Raw genomic sequence first — 17,137 nt, 5'->3', positions numbered from 1 at the left:
AAAGAAAAAAGTGACCTCAGTGCATCAGAGCCTGTTATGTAAAACTGATAAGCTACGTCTTCATCCATGCAAACGGGTTGAGACTCAAATTCCCGACAGCCTTTGCGGCGAGGACGACGTCAGCCGTCACTTGCTGACACAGGCCCTCTGATTGGACAAAACCAAAAGAGGGGTGGTGCTAGGTTTATACAAGAGCACACATCCGGTTTGTCAAGTTTATTAGTGTGATGTAGACAAAAACCGGAAGTAAAGGATTCTGCCTTCAACAAAAAAGACCCCCCAAAAAAGCAGGGCGAAAAGGGTGGTTGGTGTTGTTTCTCTATTTCCATCTTAGGGGGCTGGAGAAACGTACTATTAAAGCAAATTATCGCTCGACAGGATGTTACCAGGATGGTTAGTGTATTTGTCCTGATTAGATGTTGCACAGTTTTATACAAATTTCTGTTCAGTCATATTGCCACACAGCAAACATGGGACCAGATTGTAATCCTGGTTATACAGCACATAGCTGCATGAAGAGGGGAAGACATGGTGAGGGCAGGCAGCTGTCTAAGAAAATTAATACAAAGGTCGAGAGGAATATGCATATTTTTTAAACCTACATTACATAGTTTCTTGTGTCTTTAAAATTGAACCCTTTAAAAGTCCCCCAAGAAAGATATAAATTGTACTTTGCATTTTACCAAATAAACTTCTCTATTGTGGTTTTCTGTCTAATTATATTTTTCAAAACTTATTACAATTTTTTTTTTTACTGGATCAATCTCAAATATCAAAACTGATGCATCCATTTTATAGTTAATTTGTTGTGAACATAAACTTATTATAACAGTAAGAATGTCTCTGATCTATTCATTGTTGAGTTATGGGAAGCGCTTTTATTCTGAAAGGTCGCACCGGAAGTGTTAGCATTGTGCTAGCTGTACAACACTACCGGAGACCGCTGTGTCAGTCCATGTTGACAGAATGGCAGCGTGTTGAGCTCAGTAGTTTGTGTTGTTAGTTAGCTGTGACAGCAGAAGTGTTAAACAGGTGGATGAGCTGCGGTACCGGAAAGTGTTAGCGATGTTTTGGAGCTCAGCAGGTCAGCGGGGACGTGTCGGACTCCTCCGCTGCTGGTCCCTCACAGCCGGCACCAGGACACTCTCAACCCCCAAGTGTCCTCTGCATACCTCACGGCTCTTCTCCATCTCTGCTCCCTCCAAGTGTCCGACACACGCGGAGGTGAAGCAGCCTCTGAGGCAGTGGGCTCTGGAGGTGAGTCCCTTCAGCACCGTGCGGGCACAGCTGGGCTGCAGCATCTCCGTCCACCCGCTGGACGTCCACGCCTTCCCGGAGGCTGACCGAGCCTTCATCTCCGTCCACGGGACAGACACCGAGCCAGAGGTCGACCTGGATCACCTACACGTCCGCTATGATGACCAGAAGAAGGAGCTGCACATCTCAGCTGAGAAGGTTCACAGCGGCGTGTTGATAGATCTGTCTGCACCTATAAAGAGCAGTGAGTGTCTCCTGCTGATGCAATGACCCCTACATGTTTACACAACACCCAAGGGCCAAAAAAGAGCCTGTCTGTGACTTTAATGGTGATTTAAAGTGTCATAATTTCTCTCAGCAGTTGGCAGGACCCTGCCTGTCTGGTGTCTCCCTAATAAACTCTGTTATCTCGTCAGATCTGTTCATCACGACTCAAGGTGAAGGCAATGTGCAGGTGAAGAACATGGACTGTGATGTCTGCACGGTGCACACAGAGATGGGGAACTGTTTACTGCACTCTGTCAAGGTGGGTGTAGCATCAGGGAAAAAAACTTAAAGGATAAGTTCACCCAAAAACAATGATTGACTGATTGTGGCTGTCACTTCTTATAACAACCAAAGCAGCCACAAAGCCAGATGTTGTGTCTTCAATTAGGCAAATCTGAATAGCTTATCCAACTACATTCGTACTAAGAGTCCTCAAGTTTTGCATGTTGGAGTCAGTATTGGTTACTATGAAGGAGGAGGAAGGCCTCAAAAACCCCATCAGACACATCTTTTGTTTTACAGCATCAGAGGAAAGTTTTTACAACAAGAAAGTACTCCACTCCACTGCTGCAGAGTAGAAGATGTGTTCTGATTCACCAAGAAGGATACATCAGTTGAATTAATGTGTCTCAGGCTGACGTTCGTCACTTCTGGTCCTCTCATTGTTGTTTGTCATATCTCAGGCTCACCGAGTTGAGGTCCAGTCCACTGGAGGTGATGTTACAGGCACCGGCACCATCCATGGAAATGTGGACATCAGCACATCTGGAGACAGCGTAAGGACACACTTACACTCAGCAGTCATTAGAGGGCAGCAGCAGCCTGAATACGGGCCTGATCTGAATGTGTTTACAAGTCATACATCACCTGGCTACAGCAGTCATGTGCAGTGATTGGTTGTGTGTTCGCAGGCAGTGGATGTCAAGAAGCTCCAGGGCACCGAAATGAATGTTTCAACAGAACGTGGCCCTCTGAAGGTCAAAGCCATCTATGCCGAGTCCAGCTGCGTGTCCTCCTGCTCTGGCAGGGTAGAACTGGGGCATGTGCACGGTGAGCAAACAGCAGCATGTACTCCTCATCTCCGCCAAAAGTGTCACTCTATCCTCATCTATACTGTCTGTGTGGTTGTTGGTGCTGCAGCCAAACTCAAATGTAGGGTGGAGAAAAAAGTAAAAGGTCCCAGAAATTGGAGAAAGTGAGATTTCAATTTGTTTTTTGATCGTAAAGCTGGTGTGGTATCAAAACGCTTAGTCCAAGGAGAAATGCGCACATGACTCATTCAGTGACGGTGTCTTTGAAACTAGCCATCAGGACTTCTGTAAGGTTTTGATGTCACAACTATATAATCATTTCACGCAGCAATGCCCATGGCAGAGGAGCTGCAGAAACGCTGAGTGGTGCCTTGTTCAGGCCTGCGAGAGCTGATCAATCAGAGCAGGAGCTAACACAGAGCATTCAGACAGAGTGAATAGAGGTGCTGCAGCAGTGGACAGTTTTTTTGGACATTAAAACACAAACATCTCCTCGTGAACACCTCAAAACAGAAGAATGAACCTGAAAAGAAACAAAATATGGGGTCTTTAAATGTTACGGAAAGCTTTTTTAAAGATTTTTTCGTGTCAGTTTATGCCTCACTCCAACCCACCCGAGCCAGAGTGGCCTGCGATAAACACTTTTTTATTCTTATTAATCTAATCTACAACCTGCAGCTAAAGGACACTGCGCTAAAACCTTTCTAAACCTCTCCTGCACATGAGCCCTTTGCTTTATACAGCTGCATTGTAAACTTGGTTTGTAAAGCAGAGCTTTGGCACGTCAGGAATCCTGGGCTCTGATCCAAAAACAGTCATTAGAGAGTAATGTGGTTGTAATTTATCACAAACTTTGTTCTTGTGAATTGCTTTCGGGGTAACTATTAAAAAAAAAGATCTGATGTAAAAAAGACTTCATTCTCGGAAGTAAAGATGAGAGGACAAACATCGATGTGATGTGAAGAAATGCGTCACCAAATTTTAATTTCTTCCTGTTACAGATGAGCCACACCATTACAGTACATGGAATCAATTATCCTGTTGACGCGAGAGATCTATGTTGTTGATGCAGTCTGTGACAGAGGTGTCTCTACAGCCTGTTAAAGTGGAAATAGATGTGATTTACAAGGAGCTGAATATAATCTGACAGCTAGTTAAATTAATTATATCTGACCCTTTGCTTTCTTTGATTTAAAGGTAACGCGACTGTGAAGAACATGTCTGGAGATACAGTTGTTGGTAAGCAAGCTGACCCTGTGAATGCACAATTAACCACGTGTGGTATCTATCAGTGGCTGGTAAAAAACAACCTGAGGCTTTCTCTGCTTTTGCAGATGGTTCAAACAATTTCCTGAAGGTTTCCTCTAACAGTGGAGGCATCGATGTCTACGTGGGCGACGGTGGCAGCGCCGAACTCCACAGTCAGGAAGGTAAACATGAATATTCACCTCACGCATCAAAGCTTTTCTTCCCGTTTCCAACTGTGACTCACATTCTTCTTCTTTGTTTGTCCCTCATTCTTCTGTTGGACATAGGAGAGTTGTGTGTGCGTGTCCCCTCCTCGCTGAAAGCTGGGGTGGAGCTCTGTGGAGCGTCGGTGGATATCAGCCCGGAGGTTGTTCTGCAGGGAGTAGAAAACAACACAACTGAAGGCCAAACCACAGTTAGTGGTAAGCCATCATTTTTTTTATTACATCACACTCCACGGCACAGTTAATTAACTTAACACCCAGCATTTGAATCAACACAGAATGTTCTGTTTCCTTTCTATAACTCTGTGTTTCTCTCAGGCTATATGAACGGAGAGTCTGCAGTGGACCGGTGGGTTAAAGCTCGGGCAGACAGAGGCTCGGTCAGACTGAAGACACAGAGCTGGTTTGAGTCCCTGAAGCTCGGGAGCTGATTTATGAGTGGAATGATTTCGATTCACAATGCTGAGGCCAGATGTTTACTGTCGCTCTTCCAGATTGGATGAACCATTGATACACTGAAGTATTTCAAACTCTGTGCTCAGGATATACTGTACTTTTTCGCAAGGAAATCATGTATTGTGTAAAGTATTTAACAAATATTCTGTACGTGTTAAAAATCACTGTACATACACTTAATCTGAAAAGCATATGTCACTGCATCACTGAATGTTAATTAGTTGCAGTTTGCCTCTTGATATTATTTTTTTATGTTCACTGCATTGTGTTATTATATCTTCTGTATGGTATGTAAATACAATAAAAATATGTCAGCCTTTGACAAAAGCATGAAAAGTGCTTTGTTTAGTTTTTTACCAAGAGGCAACGAAACGTCTGACACTTTCACGTCTGAAACTTTCACGTCTGAAACAGAAGTTACAAATTCTGACTTTGTCTGTGGATGACCTGGTTGTAATTATTGAAAAAGCTAATAATTAATTCATTTCAATTTAAGCATTAAATATTAAATGAAGACACATTTTCCATAATCCTCTTTGTACATTCCAGAAGAGCCTCATATTGCAGCATAACTCTACAAGATATTAACTTGTTTCCACCAATGAGCCTCGATATCATTGGCACGTCTTCTTGGGTGTTCTTATAGTGTTAACATTTCAAAGCAAGTCCACACATGAACTTCAGTCAAAATAAAACCAGGTGAAATGCAATTAAAATGTGTTACATAAACAAGGGATGATCCAAGATTGTAAATAAATAGACTTTTAATTTAAAGAGCATAAATGAATAGAGACACTGCGTTTACAAACCAATATAAATCACAAAATGTAGAAATTTCGAAACAGTTACAATCAATTCCATCAAGCTCTGAAATCAGATTTGATTTGATCAACACTAGATAGTTTGAAGTGCTTTCTACTCCCGTGTGTATCAAAATATAATTATTGTTCATTAAATTGTCACAATGTCTAATAACCAGCTTCAGTTTGTACAGAACCAGGTTTCAGCTGCCAGTATTTTAGCAAGGCACAAGAGAAGTGACCACATTAGGCTCCTTTTAAACTCCTTGCATGGGTTTCCAGTACGTTTTAAGATCCTGTTGTTGACTTCGAACGCTCTTCATGGTCTCGGTTCATGGTAATTATCTGAACTCACAGTTGAGAGAATGTATGTTTGTAGCCAGAGATCTTCAAGCACAGGTCTTTGATCTGTTCCTCGGGCACAGCTGAAAACTGGAAGTGACCAATCATTCGCAGTCAAAGCCAAAACGTTATGGAAAGAGCTGCCTGAGGAAATCAGTCCAGCAGAAACAGGGACCTCTTTTATCTCTTCTTAAAACGTATTTATCTGATGTTAATGACTGCCTTTTGCTGGTTTAATGTGTTTTATTTACTTTCTCTGTTGGTTTTTATGATCTTGTTCTGTGAAGCATTTAATAATGGGGGTTTAGAAAACTTCTGTGTAAATAGATATCATTACTATCAATCCTAAAGATACCAGGCCGACCTCTGCATCCACAAAGTGTTTTTTTGTGTTATTGCTGTCACTCCTGATAATCATTGGTAGTAGAAACCAATAAATGATTTCAATGTTGTAAAAACAACCCAGCGATATTTTTATCCCTGGAATTCAGAACTATTTTTCTAACCACATTCATCCAATATTTTACAACTGGGGCAGTTTCTCTATAAAAGTACCATCTAAGGAAATATATTTCAAGGTCAAAAGTGGAATACTTCACTTTTTTAAACAATGTCCAGTTGTTTTAGAGCTTAAACAATTTGAATACTGACTCTAAATAAGTGGCGCAATACAATTGTGTTGTCTTTGTACAAGCGAAACATTATACAGCAGTGAGGAAAGAATTTTATTACTATAAACGGAGGATCCAAAAATGACCCAGAGGATAACTGTTGCGCAAAAATTCTGACTAGACATCAGAAATGTTTATGCAACTAGCCAACATAGAGATACAATGACACAAAACATACTGCTGTATCAGAAACAGTGTTATATGTGAGCCTCTATCCAGACAGGTGGAGTACAGAAAACAAAGAAAGTGTAACCTAATTATCAGCTACCGATGTGGGATTTAACCATGTGATTCATCCTTGTGTGGATGATCTCAGGTGTATGAATCAAAATAGTCTGTTGTTAATGTGTTTTGAAATGATGTCCCAAAAATGATGCTTGTTGTGATTGTGTGAGCTCAATTGTTAAATAAGATCTGTTTATATCCTCTATGTACTTGCTGCTCTTGTCATCCCTGTGGGCCTCTCCATCACTTCACATGTGTCATCAGTCTTGAAGGTTCTTGTGATTGTGTGCACCATTTGACCCATGTTGTATCCGAACCAGTACGGAGGGTCGTCATTGCTGTGCTCCCAGCATGCCACACGTGGTTTAAGCTTTAAGGCAGCCGCCCTAAGGAAACAGAAACTGGTCATTAAAGTTATCATGAAGGACTCTAACTTTGAACCTTTCTACTAAGTTTGTGTCTTACTTGGAAATGCCGGTGCAGTAGGCCATCGTGATGGAGCAGAGTGGAGGGCAGATCCTCTCCAAGTGTCGAAGAGTGCGATCCGTGAGGAGAACGCAGCCACTCACATCAAGTTCTCGCAGGTACTGAGCTCCACTTGTCAGGTAATGTATGGCCATATCTGTCATCTGTGGCAGAGTAGAAGAAAATGGAGAATGTGTAGCATGAAATGACAAGGGGAACATTCAAAGGCTTTAGGGGAATTTGTGTGTATGTGTGTACCTTGGGACATCCTGACATCCGCAGTGTGACCAGGCCTCTGCAGTAAAAAGACAGGGCTCTGATGGCCGGGTCTGACAGAGCTCCACAGTGAGAAACGTCAACATGTTCCAAATCTCTCACAGTCTTGCACAACTTCTGCCCTCATGAGTAATACGGGAGAGTCCAGAAAAGTGATTAAATTAGGAAACGAGGGAAATGGAGAACCATATCTACAATCACAATTCACATCAGTTAGTGGCCAGTAACAGAAGCTGAAACAACAACCGTGGAAATAATTGGGTCTGTTTTTCGGAATTGCTTTTCTAGGAAACATGGTACAACATATCCTGTCAGCTGTTGATATTAGCTCTGGAAACAAAAGTCAACTTCAACCCACTAAATATAGTAAACAGTTCTATAAAATGCCACATCTGGCCATGTGTCGAAATTCTAGCTAGATTTGTACCTCTATGCCAATATCCGTGACGTGGACACACTCTGCGAGAACTAACTTCTTTAAGTGAACTCGAGAGAGAGCCGCCAGCCCCTAAAAACAAAAACACCAAGTTACAGACTTCACCACCAGGGAGAGTTAACTTTTAATCAGGAATGTGTGAGGGTCAGAGCAAACATCCCAACGATACCTGATCCTGGATGTTGCAACCGCTGATGTCAAGAGAGGAGACAGAGCTGTCACTCAGCCACTCCAGACTCATGTCTGTCAGCCTCTCGCAGTAACTCAAGTCGAGATGGTACAGTTTACACAACCTGATAAAAAGGTGCACACACAATAAATAAAATGCTGCTGCGTGACACCTTTTAATAGACAGAAATTAGATAAGCCATGAAGTCAGGCTATATACCTTTGTGCAATGCTCAGGACAGATATGTCAGTGATGTGGCTGCAGTGACTGACATTCAGCTCTCTCAGTTTGCTAGATGAGAAACCTTTAGTCAAGCACTGGATCCCGATGTCACTCACTCTGAAATACACACAATGTCGTGAAAAAGCACCCAAATCTAAAACTACAGCAAAAACACATACACACACACACACACACACACACACACACACACACACACACACACACACACACACACACACACACACACACACACACACACACACACACAAACACACACACAAACACACACACACACACACACACACACTTGTCACAAAGCGAGATGTCCAGGTGTTGCAGGTTCTTGAGGGCGGCCACAGATTTGAGGCCGGCGTCGGTCATTCTGGGGCACTCTGCAGCGTGGAGCCTATGGAGGCCTGGTGAGCTGCTGCACAGGGCCGTCCAGCTGATGTCTGTTAGTTGGCTGTTGCCTTGAGTACGATTAAAACGGAATATAATTATGTCTATATTTTCATGTGTACGTGGACATGAGCTGTGCAAAATATAAAATGATCTCACCCTCTGTGCTAAAACTTTTCAGTTTGGCCACTTCAGCGATGGCTTTGACGGCCACGTCGGAAAGATGGGCAGCATCCAGGAGAGAAATGGCAGACAGGCAGTGACATCTGGCAATTAGTGCCTGTTAGAGAAGAGTAAGACTGAAAACGTTTCTCTGCTGTGAGGGGGTTAAGGGTTTGCAGACAGAGAAATATGCATGGGCTGATAAAGCAAATTCTTTTCTAATGAGTTCCTTAATTTCTTTGTTTTTGTTAAACTCTCCAGAGCGGTGGTGTTGTTTATGTCAGAAATCTGTGATGTTTTAGAAATGAACACACTTACCGAAACACAGCTATCCGACAGTGTTGGCATGTCATCGATCACAATCTCTTTGAGTGAAGGACATCCGTCAGAAATGTACCTGAAGCCATTTACTGTCATCTAAGAGGAGAGAGGAGAGAGGAGGAGGGGGAGGAGGAGGAATAGGAGGAGGAGGAGGAGGAGGAAGGAAAATATGTATGTGCGTTGACTCATTCTCCTGGATGCAGTTTTACTTGCTCCTCATATTCTCAGGGCCCCATAAAGTGAAACCATACATCTGGAACCAAACTAATGCACATTCCCGGAGGAAGGTGCGTTTCATGTTGCGGTGCATGTGTGTTGTGTTATGGAGTCTGCACATGGTGAGTGGGTGGGCCAGAGCTGGTTGCATAAACCCAACCCTCCGCTCTGGTCCTCCTTCAGATCTTCGCCCATTTGCTCTGAGTTCAAACAGTCACAAGTGAACAGCCAGGAACAAGTGGAGACACGTGGAAACAGCAAGGACTGACTGGATTAATCCAAGGTAGACTGCAGGCAACAAGTTGAAGCCAAGTGGAGTGACTATAAACCAAAGTGAGAGGAGTATACCAACTGACCTGAGTGCACCCGGACAGGTTGAGGTGGAGGAGATTGCAGCAGCCCTTCCCCGTGGCCAGGTACATAAATCCTTCATCTGTGAATCTGTAGCAGTAGGCCAGACTCAGGAACTGAAGGTTCAGACAGTTCCTGTTTGAAATTAATAGTTTAAGTAGTTTATACAAGATGTGTTGTGTTTAAGCATTTTGTAAATTATGGTTGATTGTTGTTATTCAAAAGGAAAAGGTTCACATTTGAGTGCATACTCTATAAGGAAATATCACAGTTTGAATTAAATGTACATATCTTCAAGTTCCTGCATGGAAAAATTTAGAATAATTCCAAAACTATACTACTACCCATGAGAGAGAGAGAGAGAGAGAGAGAGAGAGAGAGAGAGAGAGAGAGAGAGAGAGAGAGAGAGAGAGAGAGAGAGAGAGAGCGTTAATGACTAAAAATGACTGCTAAACCTGTAAATCTATCATCATTGTAATCACACAGTATGGACGTTATGGTATGAGTCTCACATCTGTTCCTCTAAATCATGAAGTTGGCACTGAGCTGCTTTCAGTTATGAAATACAATTCAGCTGTGGGCTGGACATTGGACAAACAAAAATTGAGATAATTCTGGGAACTATGTGGCTGGAGGCCAGAAAACAAGGAGCACCACGTGGGATTTTCTTCTTTTGTTCAGTCTGGAGATTTAAGAGAGCTGCACCATGAGTCTAGTCACATGGTGGTTTCAACACAACTGGATTTTTACCTGGACAGTTCTCTTAGAGTTTTGTTTGTTATAAGTGTGCAAGAGAGGTTCAAGTAGAGCAGGCAGGGACAGCCCTCGACAATCCTCTGAACCATCAGATCCTGTTCAAAAAGCAGAGATTTAAATGTCACCTCAATTCTTCTCAGCGAGCCACCTGTCATGGTCCATGCAGTGTAATGTCACAATAGTGCAATAGCAAAAATGTAACATACAAGTAAAAGTGCAACGAGACACTATACAAATGCAATGTTGCTCACATTTGTGTTGTTCTGCGAGTCTTAATGATGACGTCACATAGATAAACACACTGAGGGACACTTTCTCAGGTAAATAGTGAAATCTTTGATAATCATTAATCTAGCTGTCAACAAACTTTAGAGAATAGTCCGAAAAAGTGGTACATGTGATCTAAATATTCAGGATTTTGCTTTCATCTATCATTAGTCTTTGAAATGTTTTACTTACTGTAACATTGAAACACTCTGACACATTGAGATCCTGGAGGTTCCTGCATTCACCTAATAAAACAGAATGAAGATAAAAGTTAAGAGCAGAGAAATGGCAGGTCAAATTATGCTGTCCATTTTTGTAAATATTTTCCTGTAATCATTATGTAATGTACATCGCGATATAATAAAGTAGTATATGACTTTATGTTAGGAACAACATTAAGTATCATAGTATCCTGGGTTCTTCCAATGCTGTATATACATTCCTGGATGGCTCCTGTCTCTTACATAATGTGCTACATCTCAAGTCTTCCACAGCTTTGCTAGCAGCTGTGTCCCATCAACAATAATCAATAATAACATTTACCTTTGACCTGTTGCTTCTGTCTCCAAATCTGTTTTTCTTAAAAATTTTCCAAATTCCTGTTTTGACTCCAGCTCATCTTATTGTCAAGACACTCCCTGCAGGGCTCAGGATGCGCGTCACATCCTCACTCCTCTTAGCCTCCCTGCTCCTCCTCCTGCTGCCATCCATCGAGATGAAAAAATCAGGGAGGGGCAGAGGCCTCAGAGGAGCAAGACACAAGCTCACACGAGACAGGTTTGGATTTGAACTTGGCAGTTATTTGTTCACACCATTTTTCACCTACCCTAATGACCATGTGTCAACTGTGACAAGCCATAAATTCACTATCTGTATGTTTTAACACTTTCAGGGTAAGGGGTGCTGGGCGTCACAGCAGATCAGGCCCCTCCGAGTGCTCAGAGTTGATAGAATCTCAAGAAGTCTTTGTAGACTGTCAGGACCGACACCTCCGCTCCATTCCTGCCTCACAGACCTGGTCCGAGCAACCCAAGCACCTCCTTTTTGCCCGCAACCGGATCAAAGTCCTTCATGATGGGGCCTTCTTTGGGTATGAGAGTTTAACCACTCTGGACTTGCAGCAGAACCAGATCTCTTTAGTGGAGGAAGGGGCCTTTCAGGGCCTGAGACATCTTACAACCCTGCTGTTACAGCACAACCGACTGGGAACACTTAGTGAAGAGGCCCTCATACCCATGCCGAGCCTCAGCTATCTACGTCTATATGACAATCCTTGGAATTGTCTCTGCCCGCTGGACAGTCTCATACGCACCCTTCAGGTCCCTAGCAACCGTAACCTAGGAAATCATGCCAGGTGAGGGAATCCAAAATAAGACTTGGACTTAGTGTGATCTATTGCTCAGATTCCACAGGTGTACAAGTCAATGGTTCTCAGACTAACAAACTTCAATTGTCAAATTTGATTTCACTGTGACTTAACAGTACTTCTTTTTCTAGGTGTGCAGAGCCCATCAGGCTAAGAGGTTTGAAGATGAAACAGTTGGATCCCGAGTTACTCTGTAAGGAGACAGACCCCAACCCACAGATTGGCGAACCAGGTCCTATACCCATTCCAATTCGCACCAAACCAGACATCACCACGTCGTGCCATACCTACCATTTCCCACAAATGCGGATTGACTGCAGCAAACGAGGCAAGCTCACAATCAGCTCATATTGACCTAAGTCACTATTAATCATTGCACCCTGTCTGTACTTAACTGTATTTTCCTTTTAAATTCAGCACACATGGTTCAACAAGGAAAAATACATTTATGCTTGTGATTAAATGTTACTCAACTCATGACGAATCTTCCATTTCTCAAAATGATTTTCAGCACTAGACATACAAAGTGACAAATCTGGTTCGGCAGGTGTTTTTTATCAAATTTTATGTTGCTTGCTTCCTTCTGACTGATTCTATTGCACCATCATTTGTCATCTTAAAAACAACTTGAAAGCATTGGCTAAACAAGGTTTGGCCAATAAATCAGAAATAGCTCGCTGCAAAACATGCAGAAGCATTTTAAATTTGCCTAAGACAAGAGTAGATCAAATACTGATGCTGCTACCATCTATCTCCTACATGCAGGAGGACTGGATTTCAGTATCAAATTCAAGTTATGGATAGGTACCGTGCATACATTTGACTATTACTTATAGTAGTGGGAGTGGAAGCTCTTTTGCTTAACAAATCTGGATGGTACAGATGAAAAATCCATTATTCTAATCAATAAAAAACTAATAATGAACATGTGAATGTGCAGTTTGATTTTTTGGCGGAGGTAAAACAATCAAATGTCTTTGAGTAACCCCTCGAGTAACCCTTTCCCCTCTATGTTCAGGTCTGACTGAGGTGCCCACGGGTATTCCAGAGCAGGTTGTTCATCTCGATCTGTCCCAGAATTCAATCAGACATCTCAAAGCCAAAGATTTCCAAGGAGCGAGGAGCCTCAGAACCTTAAACTTCAGTAATAACAACTTGGAGCAGTTTGACAAAGGTTTGTGTGCAATTATTACCGCATACCTATTAATCACAATCAGTGAATACTATGGCATGTGCTTTATATTTCCTGTTATATCCGGGTGAAAACCTACACAAAACAGAGTCGTGTTTTTTCTTTGGCTGATGAATAACATATGGAAAGGTTGAGAACGTGTTATCCAACTGCTGCTGACTTCTGTTCAGCTGGCTTTCTGCCATCTTTGTATATACAGTGTTGGATTTATTTATAGTGGAGAAAGCTGAGAGTGTTACAGGCATAAAGTGATCACTGTGCTGAAGTGATTCAGACACAAACTGAACAGCGGCCTGCATATTGCAGAGTGTGATTGCACCAATAGCTTTCTTTAATGTCTTTGTTAATATTAACAGTAATAGATGTGTCTTAAAATAAATACACAAGAAAGCAAAACAAAACAAAAAGATGCTACGGTCAACTCATGGCTTTGATTTTTCTCTAAAAGGTTCCCTGTATGGGCTCCTACACCTTCGTGAGCTGGACCTGTCCAACAACAGCCTGCATTTTATCCAGTATGGGGTTCTTGAAGACCTGTACTTCCTATCAAAGCTAAAACTGGAAAGAAACCCCTGGGTGTGCGACTATAGGTGAGTTCTTCTGCTACAATGTTTACAATCTTTTTTTTTTTTTTTTTGACAAATCCCCAAAAATCATTTAAAACTGAATGCATTTCCTCAGCATCCACTACATGGTGTACTGGCTGCGCCTGCACCCTGGGGTGAAATACTCTGGCCTGATGTGTCGCTCCCCTCCTGAACATACTGGGGAGCGTGTGGAGGAGTATGTGCATTCCTACAACAGAGTGTGTCCAAAGGACAGGCAGCACAGCAGCAAAGATCAAGACCAAACAGAGCCTGAGCTCTGGAACACACCGATGGAAGTGCAAGCGGAGCTAGAGGAGGAGGAGCTGGAACCGAGCCACTTGAGAGCACCGCAGAAATACCAGATCTTTAGGCTGTCCTGATTTGTGAAAATCTGACTTTAAATGATTCTTTGTCTTCCCTTATTCCAATCATAACACAGTCTGTATCAGATGAATAAGTTACGTTTTTTAGTTGCTTTTATGTTTTGTCAGTTTTGTCTCTTAAATCAAAAAAATATATAAAGTTTTCACTGTTTTTTGGCTAATTATTTCTGTAAGAACATTATCTGTAAGGGTGAAATCAACTGCAAAATAATGTGCAATACTCACTGATATATTTCAAGCTGGGCAAATTTAATGATGTGCAGCCACGCAGGTTGAGATGGATCACAAATGGACGATAGTTCTGCAAAATCTGCTTCATTGTGCCGTCTGTTATCCAGTCTTTCTCCACTGAAAAGTTGATCTAATGGGGACACAAATCAATAAGTTAAACACTATTTTAAATTAATTACAAGCAGAAATTTGTCAGTACAGACCTGACTCCATAATGGGCCTGACTGGATGACAGCTCTCCATGAGCAACACACCTCAGCACAATTTAGCCAGTCTCGGAAATCTAAATACTTGAAGATCTGCAGAGAAAACAATCATATGACATAGTTGAACATTCAGAAAGGTGGACACATTTGAATATACACTTTATGCATACTTCCATACTGGTTCTGTCATAAGGTATATGTTTAAAGTAAGGTTGATACATTTTCTTAACCACTGATAAGTTTAAAAAATATAAAAATAAAAATGGTGGTGGAACATGTTTTACTGACATACATTTAAAAGTGAAAACTGAAATGGAAGCACACCATCGTGTGAAATAGGATAAAGTAATCCACATATTAAAACAAATAAACAACTTCCATACTGATCGCATGATCCATATTTGGTTTTATAAGCTTTAATCTCACATAACTAGGCGCCACTTTGGAAATAGGTGGCCAGTGCCTAAGAGACAGGATTCACTGCCACTTTGCCAGGCAGTGTGATGTCAGTGTGTAAGCATCCTCTTTCTTTCTCCAAACATAGTCATGCTGATGTACTATTTATCAGGAGAGGTGTTGGACGGAAACACCAGTGCAAATAAAGCAAGAACTGTGCTGCCTTTGCCAGCACATGTGAATCCAAAACAAACAGTGGTTCTCACTGGTAAGTGCAAGCGGAGGAGGATGTTTACAGGAATTATTTGTATATTTGTAAAGCATAGAGCCTCTGGAATGAAAGTATTCCTACAATTATATAAGATCTACAGAAATATCATAATTGACAAAAAACAAAGCACAGCAACAGATGTTGTGAGAGAGTGGTGCCATAAACACAACCCTTTCTTTGGTCATGGGTCATAGGTATACTTGAAAATAAAGAGCAGCAACAGACATTAATCAACTGGCCCCAAAGAGGCTGAAAGTATGTTAACAGTGGAGTCCACTTCAGAGCAAGCCTTATGTAACCGATATGATCTCATCACTGACTGCTTAGAGAACAGAGAAGTGAAGCTGGTCCAGCTTTAAATCCGGGGCTATCATCACCTCTCTGTGTGGGAACTGATCAGGCTCATGAGCTGTAAAAGAAAACATGAAGAAACTGGCCGAGTGTCATGTGAATGTTGCATACCTTCAGCAAGAGGCTGTTTGGGAGCACTGACAGTCTGCCGGATTCCCCAGTCTGGAGGACTTTGTTGCCAATTTCAAATAAGCCCAGTTCCGACCTCTGCAGGAGTCAAACACAAAAATAGGAAATGTAGAACATTTCTGGCTGTATTTTATTTTTTACTTAAATTCCAAATAAAAGCGTACCTTAAAGTACTCTTTCGTCCTCTTTGAGTCCTTGGAAACAATATGCCATGCAGCTATGATGCGCTTAAGACGGCCAGCCTTTAGAATTCCCTCAAGCTTCGCAATGGCAGCTAAATTGAAATTTAAATCCAGTTTCAAACATCCATTTCTTATGAACAGAACAAGTGTTTGTGTTTCTGCATTGTTATTTTAGCAGAGGATAACATGTGGGATAAATGATAATGATAACAATAACAATAACTATTCAACTATTGTGATCACAAAGTTATACTTTCCTCAATCTCATGACAAATTTAGTTTATAAAACTAAAGGCTCAGAGTTAAACAGTGGAAGGTGCAGGGGACAAAGTGAGTCACAGGCGTGGGTGTACACAGGGGGGAAGAAATGATACATGTCCATAACCACACTGCATGTTTTCTCTGGCTGTATACACGTGAGAGTCACAGCTTGCAAAAACAGCCAGTGCGCGCTAGTTATGTTAACGCTTCATGATTCAGAATGCAAGTAATCACCTACCAGCCTTTGCCCTCTTGTGCATTTCCACCCAGTTTGACCATCTGGTAAGTGCAACCCTCTGCAATTTAGTTTGGAAATGCTTTTTTGTCAGATCCATCTTCAGAGCCAGCTCTACAGTACCTCTCTTACTCTGCATGGTGAACCTCTTCCACTTCCTGTGTCCAACAGCAAACACAGCTCATCATTAATTCAGTGAAAGGGTACGAAGGCAGAATGTCGGTAACGTCCATTAACTTCATAAGACAGGAGTTAGCAACACTGAAATCATATAATCAGATCTCAATTTCTTTCTGATAATGATCCAAAATGAAGCAGGCTTGGACACTCAGACAGGACAGAAAGACAGGGAGACTACACTGACAGTAGACGGGTGAAAGCTAACCTGTGAAATAGAATATCCTCATGAACTCAGCAGCATGTAAACAATGATCCAGGGGAAACGTTCAGGACTTTCAGTCACATGGCTCAAATTTCTGTTTAGAGTTACATCTGAATGAGGATCCATTTTAGAGGATTTATCTTTTTGCATCAAACATTGTGTTGAATCTGCCTCTTCCTGTCAACCATGAACCCTTTATATTCAAGATATGTGACTTTACAAAAGGACATGAAGAGGAGGAAGGCAACAGATTTTTTTTTTTTTAAGATTTAAATTTCCAGATTACTCTGCTTCTAGTGACGTCGCAGCCCTTTAAGTGAAGGCTCTACTTGTACTTGTCTAATTAGGTTGATTTTCACACAGCACCAGCTGTCTACAATCAACTAATTGCAATCAGTGTGGGC

General features: G+C 41.8%; 3 protein-coding genes across 12 annotated transcripts in view; 2 read left to right on the top strand and 1 right to left on the bottom strand.

The window, feature by feature from the left end:
* The window catches only part of fbxl13 (F-box and leucine-rich repeat protein 13), a 35,006-nt gene that overhangs the window by 12,849 nt on the left and 5,020 nt on the right, over positions 1 to 17,137 (bottom strand). For 5 of the 9 annotated variants that reach the window (XM_030426067.1, XM_030426068.1, XM_030426072.1 and 2 more), the window contains 18 exons: positions 16,355 to 16,509; positions 15,838 to 15,947; positions 15,656 to 15,751; positions 14,524 to 14,619; positions 14,315 to 14,450; positions 10,754 to 10,806; positions 10,289 to 10,389; positions 9,544 to 9,673; positions 8,969 to 9,067; positions 8,648 to 8,768; positions 8,397 to 8,559; positions 8,087 to 8,206; positions 7,868 to 7,991; positions 7,690 to 7,770; positions 7,245 to 7,379; positions 6,987 to 7,150; positions 6,732 to 6,907; positions 3,510 to 4,176 (listed from right to left, as the gene is read on the bottom strand). In XM_030426067.1, coding sequence (XP_030281927.1) covers positions 4,160 to 4,176; positions 6,732 to 6,907; positions 6,987 to 7,150; positions 7,245 to 7,379; positions 7,690 to 7,770; positions 7,868 to 7,991; positions 8,087 to 8,206; positions 8,397 to 8,559; positions 8,648 to 8,768; positions 8,969 to 9,067; positions 9,544 to 9,673; positions 10,289 to 10,389; positions 10,754 to 10,806; positions 14,315 to 14,450; positions 14,524 to 14,619; positions 15,656 to 15,751; positions 15,838 to 15,947; positions 16,355 to 16,509 — 2,077 coding nt within the window. In that variant the 3' untranslated portion in view covers positions 3,510 to 4,159. Of the gene's footprint in view, positions 1 to 3,509; positions 4,177 to 6,731; positions 6,908 to 6,986; positions 7,151 to 7,244; positions 7,380 to 7,689; positions 7,771 to 7,867; positions 7,992 to 8,086; positions 8,207 to 8,396; positions 8,560 to 8,647; positions 8,769 to 8,968; positions 9,068 to 9,543; positions 9,674 to 10,288; positions 10,390 to 10,753; positions 10,807 to 14,314; positions 14,451 to 14,523; positions 14,620 to 15,655; positions 15,752 to 15,837; positions 15,948 to 16,354; positions 16,510 to 16,736; position 17,137 lie in introns of those variants that run through there. The other 4 variants (XR_003984908.1, XR_003984907.1, XM_030426073.1 and 1 more) reach the window with 4 other exon arrangements.
* Positions 904 to 4,819, top strand: fam185a (family with sequence similarity 185 member A). Its single transcript, XM_030426094.1, has 8 exons — positions 904 to 1,501; positions 1,674 to 1,783; positions 2,208 to 2,300; positions 2,436 to 2,574; positions 3,753 to 3,794; positions 3,890 to 3,985; positions 4,091 to 4,225; positions 4,346 to 4,819. Exons 1-8 carry the CDS (start codon positions 1,066 to 1,068, stop codon positions 4,456 to 4,458), a joined length of 1,164 nt encoding a protein of 387 aa, XP_030281954.1. The 5' UTR covers positions 904 to 1,065; the 3' UTR covers positions 4,459 to 4,819.
* On the top strand, positions 9,350 to 14,240 carry LOC115586750 (leucine-rich repeat-containing protein 17-like). Of its 2 annotated transcripts, none has more exons than XM_030426087.1 (7): positions 9,350 to 9,603; positions 11,193 to 11,338; positions 11,454 to 11,915; positions 12,059 to 12,255; positions 12,946 to 13,101; positions 13,568 to 13,709; positions 13,801 to 14,240. In XM_030426087.1, exons 2-7 carry the CDS (start codon positions 11,214 to 11,216, stop codon positions 14,084 to 14,086), a joined length of 1,368 nt encoding a protein of 455 aa, XP_030281947.1. In that variant the 5' UTR covers positions 9,350 to 9,603; positions 11,193 to 11,213; the 3' UTR covers positions 14,087 to 14,240. The 2 variants fall into 2 exon arrangements, with proteins under 2 accessions (XP_030281947.1, XP_030281946.1); XM_030426086.1 differs by having other exon boundaries at positions 9,352 to 9,603; positions 11,176 to 11,338.

This window comes from Sparus aurata, chromosome 8 (assembly GCF_900880675.1).
Source record: "Sparus aurata chromosome 8, fSpaAur1.1, whole genome shotgun sequence".
Lineage (NCBI taxonomy): Eukaryota > Metazoa > Chordata > Actinopteri > Spariformes > Sparidae > Sparus > Sparus aurata.
The sequence above is the reverse complement of the archived record's forward strand: the minus strand, read 5'-3'. Positions and strand labels throughout refer to the sequence as shown.

What these genes read in the sequence shown, in the direction of transcription:
- fam185a (XM_030426094.1), top strand. Translation starts at nt 1,066, where the DNA reads ATGTTTTGGAGCTCAGCAGGTCAGCGGGGACGTGTCGGACTCCTCCGC. An exon ending in AGAACTGGGGCATGTGCACG is followed by an intron (nt 2,575 to 3,752) that starts GTGAGCAAACAG and finishes TTTGATTTAAAG; the next exon opens with GTAACGCGACTGTGAAGAAC. An exon ending in AGGCCAAACCACAGTTAGTG is followed by an intron (nt 4,226 to 4,345) that starts GTAAGCCATCAT and finishes TGTTTCTCTCAG; the next exon opens with GCTATATGAACGGAGAGTCT.
- LOC115586750 (XM_030426087.1), top strand. Translation starts at nt 11,214, where the DNA reads ATGCGCGTCACATCCTCACTCCTCTTAGCCTCCCTGCTCCTCCTCCTG. An exon ending in CACAAGCTCACACGAGACAG is followed by an intron (nt 11,339 to 11,453) that starts GTTTGGATTTGA and finishes TAACACTTTCAG; the next exon opens with GGTAAGGGGTGCTGGGCGTC. An exon ending in AACCTAGGAAATCATGCCAG is followed by an intron (nt 11,916 to 12,058) that starts GTGAGGGAATCC and finishes TTCTTTTTCTAG; the next exon opens with GTGTGCAGAGCCCATCAGGC.